The sequence below is a fragment of the Coenobita brevimanus genome, chromosome 103 (genome assembly GCF_032717465.1).
Source record: "Coenobita brevimanus isolate Jiangsu-jjx chromosome 103, ASM3271746v2, whole genome shotgun sequence".
Taxonomy (NCBI): domain Eukaryota; kingdom Metazoa; phylum Arthropoda; class Malacostraca; order Decapoda; family Coenobitidae; genus Coenobita; species Coenobita brevimanus.
This window is the reverse complement of record NC_137056.1, coordinates 4,767,654-4,786,673: the sequence shown is the minus strand read 5'-3', so window position 1 is coordinate 4,786,673 and position 19,020 is coordinate 4,767,654. Positions and strand designations below refer to the sequence as shown.

At 43.2% G+C, this 19,020-nt stretch overlaps 1 protein-coding gene across 1 annotated transcript in view; it reads right to left on the bottom strand.

Annotated features, from left to right (window-relative positions):
* LOC145415717 (dipeptidyl peptidase 9) overlaps positions 1–19,020 on the bottom strand; it is a 105,077-nt gene that overhangs the window by 47,609 nt on the left and 38,448 nt on the right. The window contains exons 8-9 of the mRNA XM_080284942.1: positions 16,245–16,418; positions 12,290–12,455 (exon numbers count right to left, since the gene is read on the bottom strand). Coding sequence (XP_080141068.1) covers positions 12,290–12,455; positions 16,245–16,418 — 340 coding nt within the window. The remainder of the gene's footprint in view (positions 1–12,289; positions 12,456–16,244; positions 16,419–19,020) is intronic.

Here is a 19,020-nt window from a genome sequence, read left to right as displayed (position 1 = left end):
ATCCCAGTGTTGTCATGTGAAAGTCTCAGGAGGGCATATTTCGAAGAAAATAAAGTATCTTGAAAATAATTTTCACCTTATAAATATATTAGAGTATGTTAGGTGGTAGGTGGGTGCACTCATCGCCCAATCAATGTAGTGATGTCTTTTGGTCTCTACACTGAGTGACATGCCAAATGGTTTCCTGTGGCCAGGAAATCATTTACTAAGCTGGGTGGCAACCATATAACCAGGGTTTTTGGCCAGGTTAAGTGTTCCCAAGATTCCCCTCTTTACAATCACTAAATCATGGCACACGTTTCGGAGAGCCTCGGAGGGCCCAATACCTGCCCAGGGCCCCAACCAAATGGACAGGTTCATATGGCCATGTGGAATGTGAAAGGTGTGAATGGGGAAAGCAAGGGGGAGGAAGCAGAAAATGTGTTCAAGAGTGTGAGATCTGCCACGATGGCACTGTGTGAAACAAAGCTGAAAGGTTGTGAAGTGGAGGAGTGGGAGGGTGTGAAATGTGTAAGGTTGGGCATGAATGGGTGAGGAAGGTGGAAGGAAAGAGCTGCTTAGTTGATAAATGAATGTAGCAGAGTGGCATGAGAGATCACAAATGTGTTAGCTCGAGATGTAAGTATGCCAAGTTCAAGTCTGAGAAGGTGAAAGGGGCAGTGACTGTAGCATATGCACCATGTGATGACAGGAGCGAGACAGAGAAAGACAACTTTTGGGATGAGCTGGATGAAGCAGTAGGAGAAATGCCCAAGAGTTATAAAGTGTTTGTAATGGGCGATACGAATGGGAGAGCAGGCACTGGTCTGTGAATGATATAATGGGTAGTAACAGAGTACCAGGAGAGAATGATAATGAAAAGCGACTAAGGACAAGTGTCAAGAAAGGAGGTTGTGCAGTTGTATTTCTTGCTTCAAACATAAAGATGTACATAAATATACATGATACATAGGGAACGCAGACCCTGTTGAAAGGAGCCCAATTGATACGTGCTCGCAGAGAAATCAATTCTGGGAAGTGTTGCTGAGGGCTGTGAGACGACAATGTGGAGGTGTGTCAGTCATATGACTGTGGTATGCAAGATTGAGCTGAAAGGAGTGAGGTGGACAAAGGGAGAGAGACTTAAAGTTGAGAAGCTTAGGATCAAAGAAAAGGCTGATGAATACAGGGCCAAAGTAGGGAAGGAGTTGGAATCGGTGAACTGGAATGAAATGGATTTGGACAGCTTGTGGAATGCATATAGGGAGTGCTTCGTTAGGAATGCCAAAGCAGTGTGTGGTGTGGCAAGAATAACAACGAAGAAAAAAGGTACGGCATGATGGGATGAAGAGGTTAAGAGAGCAGTGGAGGAAAAAAGGAAAATATGGCTGGAGTGGACACAGGACAGGTGTTCAACTGAAAGAAGAAATGACTATACTGAGAGAAAGAAGCACTTGAAGAGACTAGTGATAAGGAAAAAGAACATAAATGCTGATCTAGGAAGAAAAATAAATGCAAATCACTCTGAAGAAAGGAAGTTATTCTGGAAAGATATGTGGAAACGTAGAAGTGACAGTGGAAAGAAATATGAAAGTGTGAAGGATTCAAGCAGTAGATTATTAACCCATGGGGATGAAATAAGGATCAGATGGAAAGAGTATTCTGAAAGTGATGAATGGGAATGGAGAGGGCAGAGCAGCTATAAACATGACTGGTTTGGGGGATGTACAGAGATGGATTGCAGTGCCCGGAAATGTGGAACTCAAAGAAGTGAAAGATGTTAAATGGCTGAAAAACAAGAATGCAGCTGGTGTTGAGGAGGAGTTTGTAGAGATGATTAAGTGTAGTGGAGAGGGCAGAACGAAGTGCTTGTTGGAGGTATGTAAGAAGGTATGAATGAATGATTTCACTGTGCCAGTAGAATGGAAAAAGGCTGTGATTGTACCCTTGTACAAAAATAAAGGTGAGCGAAGTGAGTACAAGAATGATGGGGGCGCTCACCATAAACTCACTCAATGTAGTGCTGCTCTCGGGTGTCTGCCCTTTCCTCTCCTCCATCCTTCCTTCCTTCCATCCTCTTCTGTCTTCTTTTCCTTCATTCTTTCCTTGTCCTTCTGCCTATGGGTAACTTTACACTCCCTCTTCTGTCTTTCTTTCCTTCATTCTTTCCTCTTCCTTCTGCCTGTGGGTGACTCTACGCTGAATGACAAGCAAAATGGTTTCCTGTACAGCAAGAAACCATTTACTACTCTGGGTGGTAACCATATAACCAAATTTTGGCGTCTGTCAGTTTAGTGGGTAATTACTGCACTCCAACTGGATTGAGCCGGTGAAGATTTCTATACAAGGGATGGTTGGGGTTGATTGCTCATGTAATGCCACTCAGGGATGAGTGCGGCTGGTCACTCTCATCTTAAATATTGGGACCAACTGCCTTGCCCCGGGCCCCTACGCTCCTCATGGGGCAATGTAGGATTAGATGATGGATGGATCGATGAAGTCTACTAAGTGTTGCAAAGAAAGTGTATGGAAGAATTGTTACAGAGAAAATAAGAGAGATATAAAAAAGCCTAGTGAGTGACAAACAGGGTGGATTTGGGAGTGGCAAAGGATGTGTGGATCAAATAGTTGCAATAAGACAAATAGTACAGAAGGCTTGAGAGGAGGACTATAAGGTGTTCATGGCATTTATGGATCTGGAAAAAGCATATGACAAAGTAGATACAGAAGGACTGTGGAAGGTTTTGTGCATGTACGACATAGATGGTAAGCTGCTGGGTGCCACCAAGAACTTTTATGATGGTAACATGTGTAAGGGTAAATGGGCATCTGAGTGAAAGGTTCACTACCAATGTGGGCATGTGACAAGGTTGTCTGTCCCCATGGTTGTTCAATATATATATGCATGGGGTGATAAGGGAAATAAAAACATGAGTACTGGAGAGAGGGATGGTGCTAGTAATGATTGGTGATGGATGGAATACAGTATCTTAAATCTGATGTGTGCTGATGGTGCAGCACTACTTGCAAATACCGGACAAAAGCATGGTGCAGACTAGTGCAGACTTTTGAAGATGTCTGTGGATGTCATGCCTTGAGAGCAAATGTACAAAAGAGTAAAGTGATGGTTACTGAGAGAGAAGGTGACTCCCAGTGTGATGTTACAGCAAATGGTGAGTGACTGGAATTGATGAGAGTTCAAATACCTGGGTAAAGTGATAGAAAAATGTGCAAAAGAAGTGGAAAATAGAGTGACACAAGGAAGGAAAGTAGCTGGTGCTATGAAGGCCTTGATAAGAAACAGAGGCTTGACTGTTGCAACTGCGCAAGTCTTACATGAAGGGGTGTTAGTGTCGTCCAGCCATCCATCATCCAATCCTACACTGCCCCATGAGGAGTGCAGGAGCCCAGGGCTAGGCAGTTGGTCCCGACATTTAAGATGAGAGTGACCAGCCTCACTCATCCCTGAGTGGCATTACATGAGCAATCAACCCCAACCACCCCTTGGATATAAACCTTCACCGGCTCAATCCGATATAAACTGGATTACCAACTAAACCACCAGGTGCCAAAATTTGGTTACATGGTTACCACCCAGAGTAGTAAATGGTTTCCTGGTGTACAGGAAAGCATTTGGCTTGTCATTCAGTGCAGTCACTCACAGGCTGAAGGAAGAGGAAAGAATGAAGGAAAGAAAGACAGAAGAGGGAGTGTAAAGTCACCCGTAGGCAGAAGGACAAGGAAAGAATGAAGGAAAGAAAGACAGAAGAGAATGCAAGGAAAGAAGGATGGAAATGAAAGGGCAGACACTCGAGAGCAGCACTACATTGAATGAGTGGATGGTGAATGCCCCCACCTATGGGTGTTACTGCCAACTTTAATATGTGAGACTATTGCGTGGCATGAAAATGAAAAGTCAAGAGTGAGAGCAGAGGAGATGGGACTGCTGAGGAATGTATGTGGAGTCCAGAGAGTGGATAGGATAAGGAATAAGTGATTCATGAAAGACGTCGACACCAGAATTGATGGCAGTACTGAGATGGTATGGTTATGGGGAGAGAATGGATGACAACAGTGAGGTGACAAAGGTATATCTAAGTGACTCTTAAGGATAGAGGAGATGAGGTAGGCCATGAAGGTGGAGATATAGGGTGGATGAGAGTGAGGTAGAGAAGTATGGAAGTTGGAGAGGCTGGGACTGACAAGATATCAAGTTGGCTGGATGAATGTTGTGCAGAGAAGCGCATGACCAAGGATTTGGCATCCCTTTTTAATGTGACAGCATTCAAATTGACTCCATCAGACTGGTACACACGAAGCTACAGTACGTGGTGAAATCTTTTGGCCTATGAGTTCTTTCATCTATCAACCTGACAAAATCTTCCACAGGAGTACCATCTAATTATTAATAATATTCAACTCAATCCTGAATCATCTTTAAACAAACTTCGGGTTTCATTCCCTCAGGATTTATCTTGGAGAGAATATAATTATTAACCCTCTTGCAAAATCTGCTTCCAAGAGACTGGGTGTGCTAAGACACCTCAGTACTTTCTTTACTACCGCACAGTTGTTAATTTCATACACGGGTTTTATTCATCCTGTGTGAAGAGTACAATTCTCATGTGTGGGGAGGCTCCCCACACACAGTGCTTCTCAACAGTGTGGAGTCAAAGGATTTTTGTCTCATTAACTCTCCTCCTCTTACTGGCTCCCTTCATCCTTGGTCTCTTAGCCGCACTGTTGCATCTTTATCTCTTTCCTCTCCTCTTACTGGCTACCTTCAACCTCTGCCTCTTAGCCGTACTGTTGCAACTTTATCTCTTTTCTATCGGTACTTCAATGGTCACTGCTTCTCTGAACTGTCTGCTTGCATCCCTCCACCACTACGGAGGGCACGTAGCAACCGTCTAGCAACAAACTCTCATCCCTTTTCTGTCCAACTCTGATGTATGAGTTAACGCGCCCCGTGCCAGTGCTGTTTAAAAATGGCGTTATGCAACTGCGTGCTCAGTGCCAGTGCCATTTTAAAGCATCATTTTTTTCAAAAAATCACGGAGAGCACAATTTTCAAGCCAGGCGCGCAAAAATTGATGAGGATGTATGTCAACTCTTCCACCACCTAGCCTCAGGTACTCAGGCCTATACCCCCATGCACTGAGTCATTGCCCTCACTCAGCCTCACTCTGCTTGTACTCATACAGTACAGTCATGTCTCGCTGCGGTCTCTCTGACGATGAGATTCATGAGCTCTTGACAGTGCCCTACACTGGCGAAAGTGACGCTGACAACGACGTGCAAGATAAGGATATGTGCAACCAGAAGATTAAAGTGCTAGTGAGTAGGAAATACCCACACCAAGGAAATCCAGGTATGTAGGGTATGCCAGTACCCGAGGATGTTGCCATCAGCACATCATCGCCTAGCCCTGCATGATGAGGAGGAGGATTCAGAGGAGGAAGGTGAGGCTTCTAGTATTCCTGGGTGGCTGGGGAAGTCAAAGATTTCCCCACGTGGGGTTGGAAGTGTTAGGAGGAAAAGAGGGAGATTTGGGAATATTCCACTGACTAGGGAAGCGGGTGAGTCATCTCGCCCACGTTATCCCTCCCACCCACGTGATCTAGCCCGCCCTAGCACCTCAGGACAAAGTGTTCCCCCATTCTCCACACCCAGCACATCCACAGAAAGTGTTCCCAAATTCCCCACACCCAGCACATCTCGTGAAAGTGCTCCTACTTTTGCTACATTTCCCAGCACATCGAGGGAAAGTGTTCCTCTATCCCCCCACACTTCCGAGCACCTCCAGTGAGACTCTTCCCTCCTTCCCCACAGCCTGGGGATGATGGAGGTGATGATGGTGATGAGGAGGAACTGACGTGGGAGTGGGAAGATGGGGGGTGACTTTGTTCCAGAAATATGCCCGTTCACATTCGAGCATGTTGCTGAGTGTACTGTACCTGAACTAACCCTAACTTCAAGTAGGCTGGATTTCTTTAGAAATTTCTTTATTGTGGACTTCGTATCGAGAACTGTAGTCCTAACAAACGCCTTTGCTGCCTTTGAGCATGCAGGGGCAACAAAGACGCCACATAGCCAGTTGTTTGAGGTGGACGTGACCCTAAACGAAATGTGTGTGTTCCTGGGCCTGGGCCTGTACTTATAAAACCTACATCATAGTTAGGTGAAAGTCAGAAATTTGAGACTTAAGGGGCAGTTCATCATAACAAAATCGAGACTTTGTTAGGTCAAAATCATAAGCATCTGAGATTGCATTTGCTATATGTTGAACTTCCGAATTTTGAAAATTGAAGAAAAATACAAAAAAACAGCAGAGATAAGACGCAGCAAAAAATATAAAATCAATACAATATTTTTCTTAAATGATTTCGGCAAAAAGTCAACTGATTATTGTCAGGTTTTAGGAATTATTTATTTACCGCTTCGTTTCACTCTGGACGAGTACATGTTGCCTAACCACACCATCCTCTATACAAACACTACCACCGCCACAGCAGCATGGAGAACTCCAACAGTACGACAGAGAAACGCACAAGTGGTCGTCAACACTACACAGTTGCATTTTTCCAGTTGCAAGGTAACGCAACATTAAAATAACTTTCATTTCTGGCGTGAGAGCCTTGTTCTTGCCGTCGGTCTTGTTAGGGTCCTCCGCACCAAATCTGTCACGAAAATTATGCCTGCATAGTTCAAGCAGTATCTCTTTGCCAGTTCTGCATCACTTAACTCATTAAGCACATCTTTCCTGTCACGAGAACATCTTGGTTGACGGTGGCGAATTTATTGTCATTGTGGTGCAGCTGCCATGTTTACCGTTATGATCGAGTCATAAGCCGGGTCCTAACCGCTATACCAACTCGGGAGGTGTCTTAAGCTATGACTCAGTTTTGGTCGAACATAAGGACTTATGACTTGCGCCTATGAATTTGGGACAGACTTTTGCCTTATGATGCAGTCTTAGTGTTTTATAAGTACGGGCCCTGGTACTTTTGATGGGGATTTTGAAAAAGAGCCAGTTCCCCTCCTACTGGACTGTAGATCCACTAATGGAAATACCTATCTTTGGGACAGTACTGGGGAGGAATCGGTTCCAAAACATCCTGTACCGATTGCATTTCTTTGACCAATTTGACCCTGCAACTCAAACAACACGGACAGGATGAGGAGGATTCGTGTGGTTTTCGATCATCTACGTGAGAAATCTCATACCTCCTTTTCTCCCTACAGAGACCTTGTCATAGACGAGAGTCTTGTGCTATGGAGAGGTAATACTGCTTTCAGGCAATTTATCCCCAGCAAAAGGCTTAGGTTTGGTTTCAAAATCTTCATGATACGCGACTGTAAGACTGGGTATGTGCAGGTCATAGTCTTGTACACAGGTGTTCAGATGGACATCGTCGAAGATCGAACCTTGGGACTGTCTGGGGCTGCGATGAAGATGATGATCAATGAGTACCTTCATCATGGGCACGTCCTGTACCTGGACAACTGGTACACAGGCCCCCTTCTGGCCAAGTACCTTCACCTTCAGGAGACAGGTCTGTGTGGCACTGTGAAAAAGAGCCGCAAGCACATGGTGAAGGTGGGGAGGAAGCTGAAAAGAGGAACGAAGTTGCATTTTACAAGGCCGATAACATCCTTGCAACAGCTTGGTATCACAACAGAGAAGTCTTCCTCCTATTGTCTGTACACAAGCCACTTGTACACTGCACCGACAGCATCGACTACAGGACAGAAGGGCAGCACCTCGTCTGGAAACCAGAACCTGTCCTGGCCTACAATGTGAATATGCGACAGGTAGATCAGTCAGATGCAATGATTTCCAGCGTGGACTGTGCCAGGCCTACACTGAAGGGATACAAGAAACTATTCTTCCACCTCCTCAACATAACAGTCCTAAATGCTCACCTGCTCCACGCCCAAGTAACCAGCATATAGGTGACCTTTGAGGGCTATATTCGTGAGCTGGTGCGCGAAATACTGGGGGAATACTCAGAGGAATGGACTACCGCTCACCACCGCCACACCGCTGCAACACCTATCCGCCTCACCGGTCACCATTTCCCCATGATCATCCCTCCCACTGAGACTCGTCAGAATCCACACCGAAGGTGTCATTTGTGAGCAAATAGCACCGCAAGGCCGTGCACTCAGCAGAAGGACTCTAGGTATATGTGTGTACAATGCAACCTTGGTCTGTGCTTCTATCCTTGTTTTGAGGAGTACCACACTCTTCAAAACTATCGAGTAAGACTGTGAAAGACTCTTGTAAATATTTTTTCGCAAGTGTAAGGACTGTATGTAGTGAAGTAATGTTGTTATCGTAAGTGTACAACGATGTATTCACAATAAGACACCCAGAAATACTCTTACAGTGTCTGTGTATACTGAAGGCATGTTGTAAATAATTTACTCTAAGTGTAAGTGCAGTACATAATGATGTAACGTTGTACGTAAGTTACCGTAAATGTAAGACAAAGGATGCACAGTGAGAGAGATACGTGACAGGTGTAGCAGTACGAAGTGATTCATATGGGAAAAAAAGATGTTTTCTGTATGAAATCCAATAAAAAAAAAAATTATGCATATGATGTGAACTGAAAAGTGTAAAAAATACTCCTAGACCTTCCCAGAGTAACGCTGGCCAGAATACCTGAGATTACCTTCATAGAAAACGAGGTTTTCTCTCACCTTCGCTGCAGTTCTTCTGGGAAACCACACCTGAGAGGCAGACTGGGGACTTCCAGAAAATGCACTTGTAGCCTCCGGTGATTCTTTTAATGGTCATATTCATTTTTGCACATCAAAATCTGTCATTTTAGCCTTAAAAAAATAAATAAATAAATAAATGAAAAATTGGCTGGCATTGGCGTGCCATTTTATGTCTGGGGTGTCCAGCACGTGGCGGGTTAACCGCTACTCCCAGTCCTTCATATATGCAACAGGTCAACTCTGGAATTCTCTCTCTCTCTCTCTCTGTTTTTCCTACTGCCTATGATCTCCAGTCTTTCAAACACAGTGTCCAGGCATCTCAAAATGAATGGATCTTGAATTTCTGTTACCTTGTTTTTGTTTTTTCTTGGGGGGAGCAATCTGCAGGTCCCTTGCCTTTGGCTCCTTCTTCCTTAACACACACACACACACACACACACACACAAAAATAAAAGGGCTTGAATGATGAGTGAATAGAAGTGTGGCCCAATGAACTGGGCAAACTCTGGCTGTCTGGAAGCCGCTGCTATGCACTCCACTCTAGGGTTTGAAAGGAGGTCTGGACAGTGATGAGTTATAACAAAGAAAGAAATGCATGTATTTACTCTCATCTAGCAGCACTTGGTGCAGGAGAGTGGCCCTGAGCATCCCAGTGTTGCCATACAGCCTATTTTGACCTTATACATATAATAGGTCTGTTATAAAAAAGAAAGAAATGTATGTACTCACTCGCATCTAGCAGCTTGTGGTGCAGGAGTGGCTTCAAGCATCCCAATATTGCCATACAACCAATAGTTTCCACACCCTCATACAAAAAAAAAACAGGAAACATGAAAATGCAATATTACGTAAGCCACCCTCCCTTATTGCTCGTTCGTTTTTTAAGGCTCCAACACGCTTGCATGAGTCGGCCTTGCTCACCTAATGGCGGCTTTCCATGCTGCTCAATCTCTGGCAGCTTCCCTAATCAGTCCCTTATCCCTGAGGTTACATTCAACCCAGGTCTTTTTCGGTCTACCTCTTGCAACCTTACCCTTAACATTAATACTTCTCACCTTCTGGACCCAATTATCATCCCCTATCCTCTCCCTTATACACTTGTAATATTGCATGAGCTGCCACAGGGGGGTTAATGTATCCAAGAATTTTACAATGCAAACTGAAATGTGCAAGTCGCACCACTGAAACCCGTGTTATATGGCTAACTGGTATGGTGATTTCCCCAAACTTTCCCAAAGTCCCTCCTTTGGCCTTCAAAAAAAAAACTTGAGCCCCTCCTCATCATATCCAACACTCACTGTGGTATATATATACAACACCTAAGAAGATCATTAGGCATAAAAAGGGTTAATTAGAGTGTACAAAGTGGAGATGTGGAGAGGTTGCATTAAAACAACTAGATAAAATTCAGAACAAAGATGTTAGAATTATTAACAACCCTGCCATTACAAATAAACTACCTCCCTTGCAAGTAAGAAGGAATGCTGCCTCCCTTGCATTATTTTCAAGATATTTTTTGGGGAAATGTTCAGACGAAGTTGCGTCCATGGTGCCACCTTTCCACGCCTTCCCTCGTGCTACTTGGGCATCTGGTAGCGCTCATGACTGGAATGTCATTCAGCCATATTGCAGAACTTCTGCTATAAGAATATTTTCATTCCCCGAACTGCATCTCTCTGGAACTCGCTTCCCCAGAGTTGTTTCCCTCCAAATTTCAACCCACAGTTGTTCAAGTCTAACTGTTACAGATATTTTATGAACCGAAGACACCAGTAATGTGGTGTATGGATTTTTTTTTTTTATTCATTTGTTTTTCCTTCCTCCGTTCGTGGAAAAAAAAAAAAAAAAAAAAAAAAAAAAAAAAAAAACTCTCCCATCCCATACAATATCTTTTCTGTCAATTTTATCTACTCCCATCATGGCCCTGAACACTGCAATCATGTTGCCCCTCTCTCTCCTTTCTTCTAAGGAAGGCAGATCCAGCTTTTCCAGCCTTACTCTGTATGACAGATCTACCAAGTTAAGGACCATCTTGGTTGCTGCTGTTTGTTTTCTCTCAATCTTGTTTATATCTTTCTTTTTGTGGGGACCACACTACTGCTGCATATTTCAACCTGAGGCAGATCATGGCCACTATCAATTTTTTCATTATCTCCTCATCCATGAAATGCTACTCTTATGTTAGTCAAGAGCTTATACATCTCTCTAACTGTCTTGTCAATGTGTTTTTCAGGTGACAAACTATCCTGGACCAGCCAAATCTTACTGTGTGTGTGTGTGTGTGTGTGTGTGTGTGTGTGTGTGTGTGTGTGTGTGTGTGTGTGTGGAGCTTAACTAAGTAAGAGTAAACAGACCATTTCATGTCCCATAATCTTATCTATGTTGATATATAACCATTTGAGTCTATTAAAAATTTGGCTGAAAGAAGAAAAAGTAGGCCTACATAGTGAGTGTTGGCAATGAGATCAGAGATTTGAGAGGCAGGCACTGAGTGATGTGTGTGTGTGGGGGGGGGGGGAGAGAATTGATTGAGTGCAACCATAATTTTAGCCATGCTGAATTATGACCTTTCATTTTAGCAAAATCCTACAAAAAAATGCAGTTTTGTTTACTCTAGGTGGGATTAGGAATGTAACTATGTTGAATTATGACCATCAAAGTAAGCAAAATACTACAAAAACATTATGTTTTGTTTACTCCAGGTGAGTGAGGGGTGAGCATGCCTTTATGTTGTCTGACAGTGGAACCTGGGGAGGGTGACTAGGGATGCTTGGCAACCCTGTTATGCTGTAGGGCCAGTGTAGGCCAACTATGCAGTACAATACACAGCAGCAGCAATTCGTCTCTAGGGGATGCATGATCAATCACTCCCACATTCAACACATGTACCTTTAGTATTCTGTGTCTGTCAAGTAGCAACCCAACTAATTTATTCCACTGAAACACTACTTCAGTTCAGTGCAAGATCCATTTAAAAGAGTTCCTTAGAGGCTATCTCATGTTTAATCAATGTCCTACTGTATCAAATGCCTTCCAAAACTGTTTTGCTGCTGTTGTTTAAGGGCCTGCTGCTGGGGGTGTTGGTAAGTTTACCTCAAGTCTGGAGCAGACTTTTAGGATTTTCCCATGCAATCCCCCCTCCCCCTTCCTCTACATTTACTGGGCTGGTTCAAGGTTTTATCTTTCCATGCAAAATGTGTTTAGTGCACACTGGTGCCACATAAAATGTAGGTTTACTGTAATGAGTGCAAGCAGATAGCAAATTACAAAGTAAAACCTACAAGGTTACAAAAGTAATATATTCCAAGATACATTATAATCAGTCAAAACCGTGAAAAATGATTATTTCAGTATAAGGAAGCACTATGTCAATCCTTAATTATACTCTGATAATGCTGGTTGCATCAAAAACCATGCAACCCTAAAATCTGCAGCATAAAAAATGACGACTAGTAAATATTAGCCAAAGTACCAAATACTCATACAGTGCAAACAAAGAAAATCAAAATGACACTGTTGACTGACTGCTGACTAATTAAAGAAACTGATCCTGGCTAATGGACAGTGAACTACTACTCACATCAATCCAGGTGTTAGAGTGTTGTGAGATGATGACATGAGGTGGGAGGCTTGGTGGAGAGGGAAGGGAAGGGGTGGCGGGAGACCTCTGGCCTGTGAAGGAGGAGAGTGCTAGAAGGATCAGCTCCAGCCTCTGTTGCCGCCTGTCCAGCAGTTCACACCAGATCCTGAAGTGGCAGCAAATTATATTATAGTCTCACCAATCTAAAACCAAGGTTTGGGTGGGGTCTGGCGCTGGGTGCACCCATGCCATACTTCCTAAACGAGCGATGAGTAGATTCTGTTATATATGTAATAGGCATCACAGATAGGTACACACATACTAATACAATATAAACGTAAGTATTCTAGCATATCAAAGGAAGGTAAACTTGTAATGCATATGGCTCTTGTACATCAATAAAGAAACGTGGCATACATATTTTACAGTGGTGCTGAAAAAAATGTAGTTACTTTTACCGACTTTCACGGTAGTTCTAAGTTGGGTAAGTAATGTAACAATTACGTTTATAATATAATTTGAAGGAATCAGTAGAACATACGCTATTTCTTAATAGAAATAAATAAGTTAAAACACTCACGAGCGGCAACATCCAGGCCCATAATGGGAGTTAATCCATTGGAGGGAGATTAAGCTTCTGTCACGTGCTTCCACTGTTCACTTTGTTATATATATAACTTAAATTATATTTATAACTTAAATTAGTTTGTCTTTACACACACACAAAAAAAAAACACACACACAAAAAAACACACACACACACACACACACACACACACATAGAAGTGGGTGAAGTCATGTCAGGCCAGGTGGCGAGGTGTGAGCGGACGAACTCTAACGGTGTCAGGTCAGCCACTACCCAATCAGAGTATAGGAAACAAGGCAACGCTGTACGCCGGGAAATCCCCGGCTGGACTCCACCCAAACCTTGGTTTTAGATTGGTGAGACTATAGGTGATTGGTGGGAGAAGATGGAGACAGACACTGAGTTGGAAAGATAAGGTGAGAGCAAGAACACAGTGCAGAAATGAAAAAGGAAATGGGATTGAAGTGGACAAAGGTGAGACTGAAAAAGAGGATGAGAGGTAAGTGTGAATAAGATCAAGAGATGAGACAATGGCAATGGGAGAGAAGAGACTGTAAATGAGGAGAGGCAGGTTGAGATTATGAAAGAGGTAAAAAGAGACTGAGGACAATGTGGAAAGACATAGAGACAGAGGATTATGTGCAAAGATAAAGAAACTGAGGACAAGGTGGAAAGATAAAATACGAGTATGTACAGGATATGAGAGTCGTGGAAAAAGGGCTTGGTGTCCACTTATGAAACACTTGGAGGTCCTTTTGTCAGGCCCACCATCACAGGATGTGGCATCAGGCAACAGATGTGGTGCAAACAGCAAGCCATCAGTAAAAAAAAAAATAATAATAAAAAATAAATAAATAAATAAATAAATAACCCAAGGACAGCTTCTTCATTTATTTTTGCTACTGCACAACAATATTATTAATCTTCAAGAGATCACTTAGAAGATGGGATTAGCAATTACCATTTCTGGTCCTTTAGCCATGATACATAATTCCCTTAGTTGAGTAAATCTGTCTAGTGGTAGCAAGATTAAAATGAAAGACATCATTATAATGAAGGTGTTAAAAATTTTACTTCCTCGGTAAAGTTAAATTATTATTAAGTCTTGCAGGATGATATTTTTTAAATTACTATACTATCATATGACAGGTTTCAAACTCTGTTCCTTTAGTCCTTTCTGTACCACGACAAGACTTCTATTTTGGTCATGCCATCACTAGACTTCTGTTTAATTCAGGAGGAGCATCTCATAATGAAAGGATCAAGGGTCTCTTAATAAGGTTTTAAGTTAGTCATGTTATTGCTAGACTTCTGTGTGATTCAGGAAGGACATCTCATAATGAAAGGACTGAAGTTCTCTGGATAAGATTTTAAGTATCATCCCATTTACATGGTCTCCCATGATTCACGATAAACTTGTTTTTAAGTCATAAATGAGTTTTTTGTGCTAAATCCCCTCCGGTATAAATCTGTATCTATCTATCCACCTAGAGTCGGACACCATAATCTCATAAGGGGGAGTCGTTTGTCTTTGAGCTAGTGGTTTTACAGGGAGGGGCATTAACCCTCTGCCAACTCGCTTGCTAATGCGTCGGGAACATGTGGGCTGTTTATACGGATACCAACCAGTTCTGCAAATGGTTTCTTGGCTTACAGGAAACCATTAGGCTTGTCACTTTAGGTAAAGCCAACAGAAAAAAAGATGACTATTAAAAAGTGACAGAAAAGATGGTAGAAATAGGAACAGAGGAGGGCAGACACAGAAAAAGTGATAAAGGTGAAGGAAGTAGGCAACACTACATTGAGTGGATGATGGTCACCACCACCTTTAGTGGTAGGTGGTCACGACCATCATCCACTCACTGAATATAGTGTTGCCTACTTCTTTCTTCACCTTTTCTGTGTTTGTCCTCCTCTCTTCCTATTTTTCCCATTCTTTCTATCCATCCATCTATCCATCATCCAATCCTATGCTGCTCCATGAGAAGCATTACACTTTTTATTATTCTTTCATTTTCAGGTGGCTTTAAGTATATCTCTTAAGGAAATATAAGTCTGTCTTTCCAGTTCTCACTTAAAACTATGTTGGGATTAACAGCCAATGCCACATGTGCAATGATCAACCTTCTGGAAGCATGTTATTCCTGTCAAACGAACATTCTGATGCATTTTGTTGCTCCTCCTCACCCTGCCCTAGGGTGGAAAAGGAGGTCTGGATGATGATGATGATGACCAGATTTTAAGGAACTGTGGCATTCTTTCCAAGAGTCTACAAAACTCGGATAATATCACTTGAACCCCTCCGTGTCGGGCTGATGATACCGCCGTCGTCCTCTCAGTCTGGGCAATTTTCCCAATGTTGCTTGATTTCAAATCTTAGCATCTTGGAAAGTTTAGCAGTTAGGGAAACAAATTAAAAACCATATTACTCACCAACTCTTTTTCTTGTGAATAAAACCATCCCCTGGTCTGTAGCTGGTCGTGTTGATGAGTAAGGATGTGAAGAATATACATAATTTTTGCCCGCGAGGCAGGCTGTGTTCATGCGCGTGCCATTACACTGACTTTCGCTTTGCTCTCAGTGTAGTAACTTCTCCATTACTAGATAAACTAGACACAGTTGCATCCAAGACACGCAATACCACACTATCACTTAGCCCTTTCCTAGCATCCTTGGAAAGAGGCTTGGCATGGGTGGATAAGACAAAGGTCCACATAAGGCAGGAACAGAACTGGATGAGAAGAAAACATCGTCCTATACCTCGCAAAGTCACAGAGACGACTGAGGTATGCTTGCCATACCAGGAGGCTATCCCCACCCTTTGGTGATGAGATCAAGTGGTGGACACCTCAAACTGTGGTGCAAAAACAACTACGGTTATAGCCGTCCCTCAGCAGCCCCTATCCACCAATTTCGCGTCAGACATAACCGTCACCCGCGCTTAGGGGTTAAATAAGATAACTTTCACCTGCTAAGATTGTTAAGATGTATAGCCACCCTTCTCATATTCAGATCATATTTCTAGCTGGTAAATGTGATATGAGCCTTTGGTAGTCATATCAGTAGAATCTGTGTCTAATGATCCTATCAAACTGGATTCAATCCCATCTGAGGGCAGACATGCAAGAGGGTACAGTCATCAGTCCTTTTATGTGTTCTTACATGTTCTTCAACTTACTGAGGTTTCCTTGACATATACAGACTCCCTTACTCACAAGCACAGCCACGCTAAACAGAAATTTCAACATGCATTTTCTCATCCTACACTTCAAAAGCACTTCACATCTATTTAGAACCATGTGTGATGCACTGGGCAGGGCCACTATTGGGCACTGAAACCAGTAACTAAAATTCTAAAGACTGCTCACTGGTTGCCATCCGGAAGCCATCCAACACGGACCAGGTACTCGTGCCAAGGTGCAAGTTGTTTGAGATCACGGCGGAGGTGTCTAGTAGTCACCCTCAGCTCCTCCCCAGCACCCACCTCAACCTCCAGCAGCCTCAGTGTTGACTCTGCATTTACCAAGCCTGCTCTAGGAAACCTGTAAAAGCCAAGGATAAGTCAGGGTACGTTTTGTGGATGTTTTAGAATTCTGACAGAGGCACAGACAAATGCAGTACGACACAGAAACATAAGTTTCATAGTGCAATGAATCATTTAAATGGAAGCTACACTCGAGATAATATGCAGTTTTATCCACAGACAGAAAATGCTGAGGTAAAAAACCACTAAACAGAATACTTCATATCTCATCATTCATTCATTGCCAGACGCCATGTATCCCGAACAGGGTGGCCAAGGGCTTAGAGTTAATTGTTTTATAGGGAGGGGCACTAATCCTCCACCAACCCCACTTGACACGTAGGGAGAACGTTATGCCTACAGCATCTGGTGTTCCCAGGCCGTCACCCATCCAAGTACTAACCAGACCCAACGATGTAAGAATTTTGATGACAAAAGTAAAATTAAAACTGAATGATAAAAAAAAAAGGAAAAAAAAAAAAAATTCATGAAGTTTAAGTGGTAGAGGCAAATGATTCTAGAATGTTACATGGCAGGTATATAGAGCTTAGTCCTGAGGAACATAAGGGTCATTTTAACGTCTTACTCAAATACACCATACAGATAAATTCTTTGGTTAAGAGTTACAATTATCATATTCAAAACTTTTAAGCTGTAACATATTCTTGGACAGACAGGCGTGACTCTCAAAAACTCACTGGTTTGATCTTGTCTTAATTACTGCATCTATTAATGGTTACCTTCACAAAACATTCTCTGAAGAAACCTCATTTACTTTCATCATCATCTGAACCTTCTTTCCCACCAAGAACTCAATCTACTTCTTTTTTAAAGAGTTACAAGAGCCTTCCCATCAGAACAAGAACTGAATTAAAAGTATTTTTAACCTGTGGGTTATGATGAAGGGTCGCGCAAACATCCCCCGTGATGCAGCACAATGGCAATTTTGGTCACTAACAGATTTCTGTGAAATTGTATCAGTGGCTAGGAAATTGCAACGTACAGTTACCCATATTTTTTTTTTCTTTTTAACTGGAGTAGTTTTGGAGAAATAATTGTAAGATATTGCATTTCTAGCAGGAACATGAAAACTATGCTATGAAGAGAAATAAATATACAGTAGTACGTTCAGCTGGATGCAATCATACCAGTGAGTTGGTATATTACTGGCATAAGAAGGAGGCCGTAGCACGGGCCAAACAGGGTAGTATTCCCAAGGGGAATGGGAATGCTGGTGATAGGGAGAGTTGGAGCTCCTGTTTCACTAGGTATCTAACCATCCCCCTTTGCTGACCTTTTCAGTGTGACAGTAACATGAAGAGTAGACCAGCATACTCTCCCAAACATTTCCTCTAACTATCTATGCACTACACCACATGCACTTTACATTTCACACAACGTATCCCACTACGTTACAGGGGTTGGCGCCAGCAAGGGCATGCGGCCAGAAAACTTTACCCCCACTACCTAGTGGCGGACTTCTGGGGGGAGGCGTGGCGGGGGTTCCGCCGGCATAGATCAGGGGTCCAGGGCGAGATGGGGCTCGGGCCTGGGCTAGAGGGTACAGGGCATTGCGGTTCCCAGTCTGCCACTTCCGCCCAATAGAGAGGGGCCCGAACCTGGGAGTAGCGCCCCAGGAGGCTGCCCTATCAGTGGGTGTATAATGGCAGGATAGTTGCAGTGCCAAGACACGCTTGGAGGGTGTCCCTGCAGCTGTCCTGGCAGGGTGCCCCAAGGCCACTACCATAGCCACTGGTAAGCTGGTGGGCTAGGGGTCCCAGATCCATTGCGTGGACCTGGGACTGTGCAGTGAGTGGAACCTGTGCTGTGTCTGTCCCCCTTTATTAATACTGAAGATTACAAAACAAAATAAGTTTCAAAGCAAGCCTGAGGACAGTAAATCACCCATGGGGATGAGGGTGGGTTCATGGAATGTGGGACGTTTGAGGGGAAGAGCGGGGGAAGTCGCTGAGGCATTCAGTAGGAGGTGGGTGGATGTGGCGTGTTTGCAGGAAGTCCGGTACAGGAGTGGATCAGCCAGAAAGATTGTTGGGAAGGACTGTTGCTATAAGTTGTTTTGGCAGGGGGGGAAAGACGGATATGGAGGTGTTGGTGTGATGGTTGCGGAGAAATGGGTGGAATATGTTATGAATGTTTTGAGAGTAAGCGATAGGATATTGGCAGTGAAAATTCTGTTGGGAAGAAAGATAGCTGTGATTATATCGGCATATGCTCCACAGGCAGGATTGGATGAATCAGAGAAAGATAAATTTTGGGATGATTTAATACGTGTAGTGGGTGGTATGCGGGATGATGAGATAGTGATTTTGGGAGGGGACTTAAATAGTCATGTAGGTGAAGCAGCACAAGGTTATGAAGGAGTGCATGGGGGATGTGCGTATGGTCTAAGGAATGTAGAAGGGGAAAGGGTACTCAAGTTTGGAGAGGCAACGGACATAATTGTGTGCAACACATATTTTAGGAAAAGAGACAGCAGGTTAATTACGTATGAGTCTGGGGGAAATAGCAGTCAGATAGATTATTTTCTGGTTAGGAGGGCCAATAGGAGGTCAGTGAGGGATGTTAAAGTTATAGGAAGTGAGGAGTGTGTGCAGCAGCAC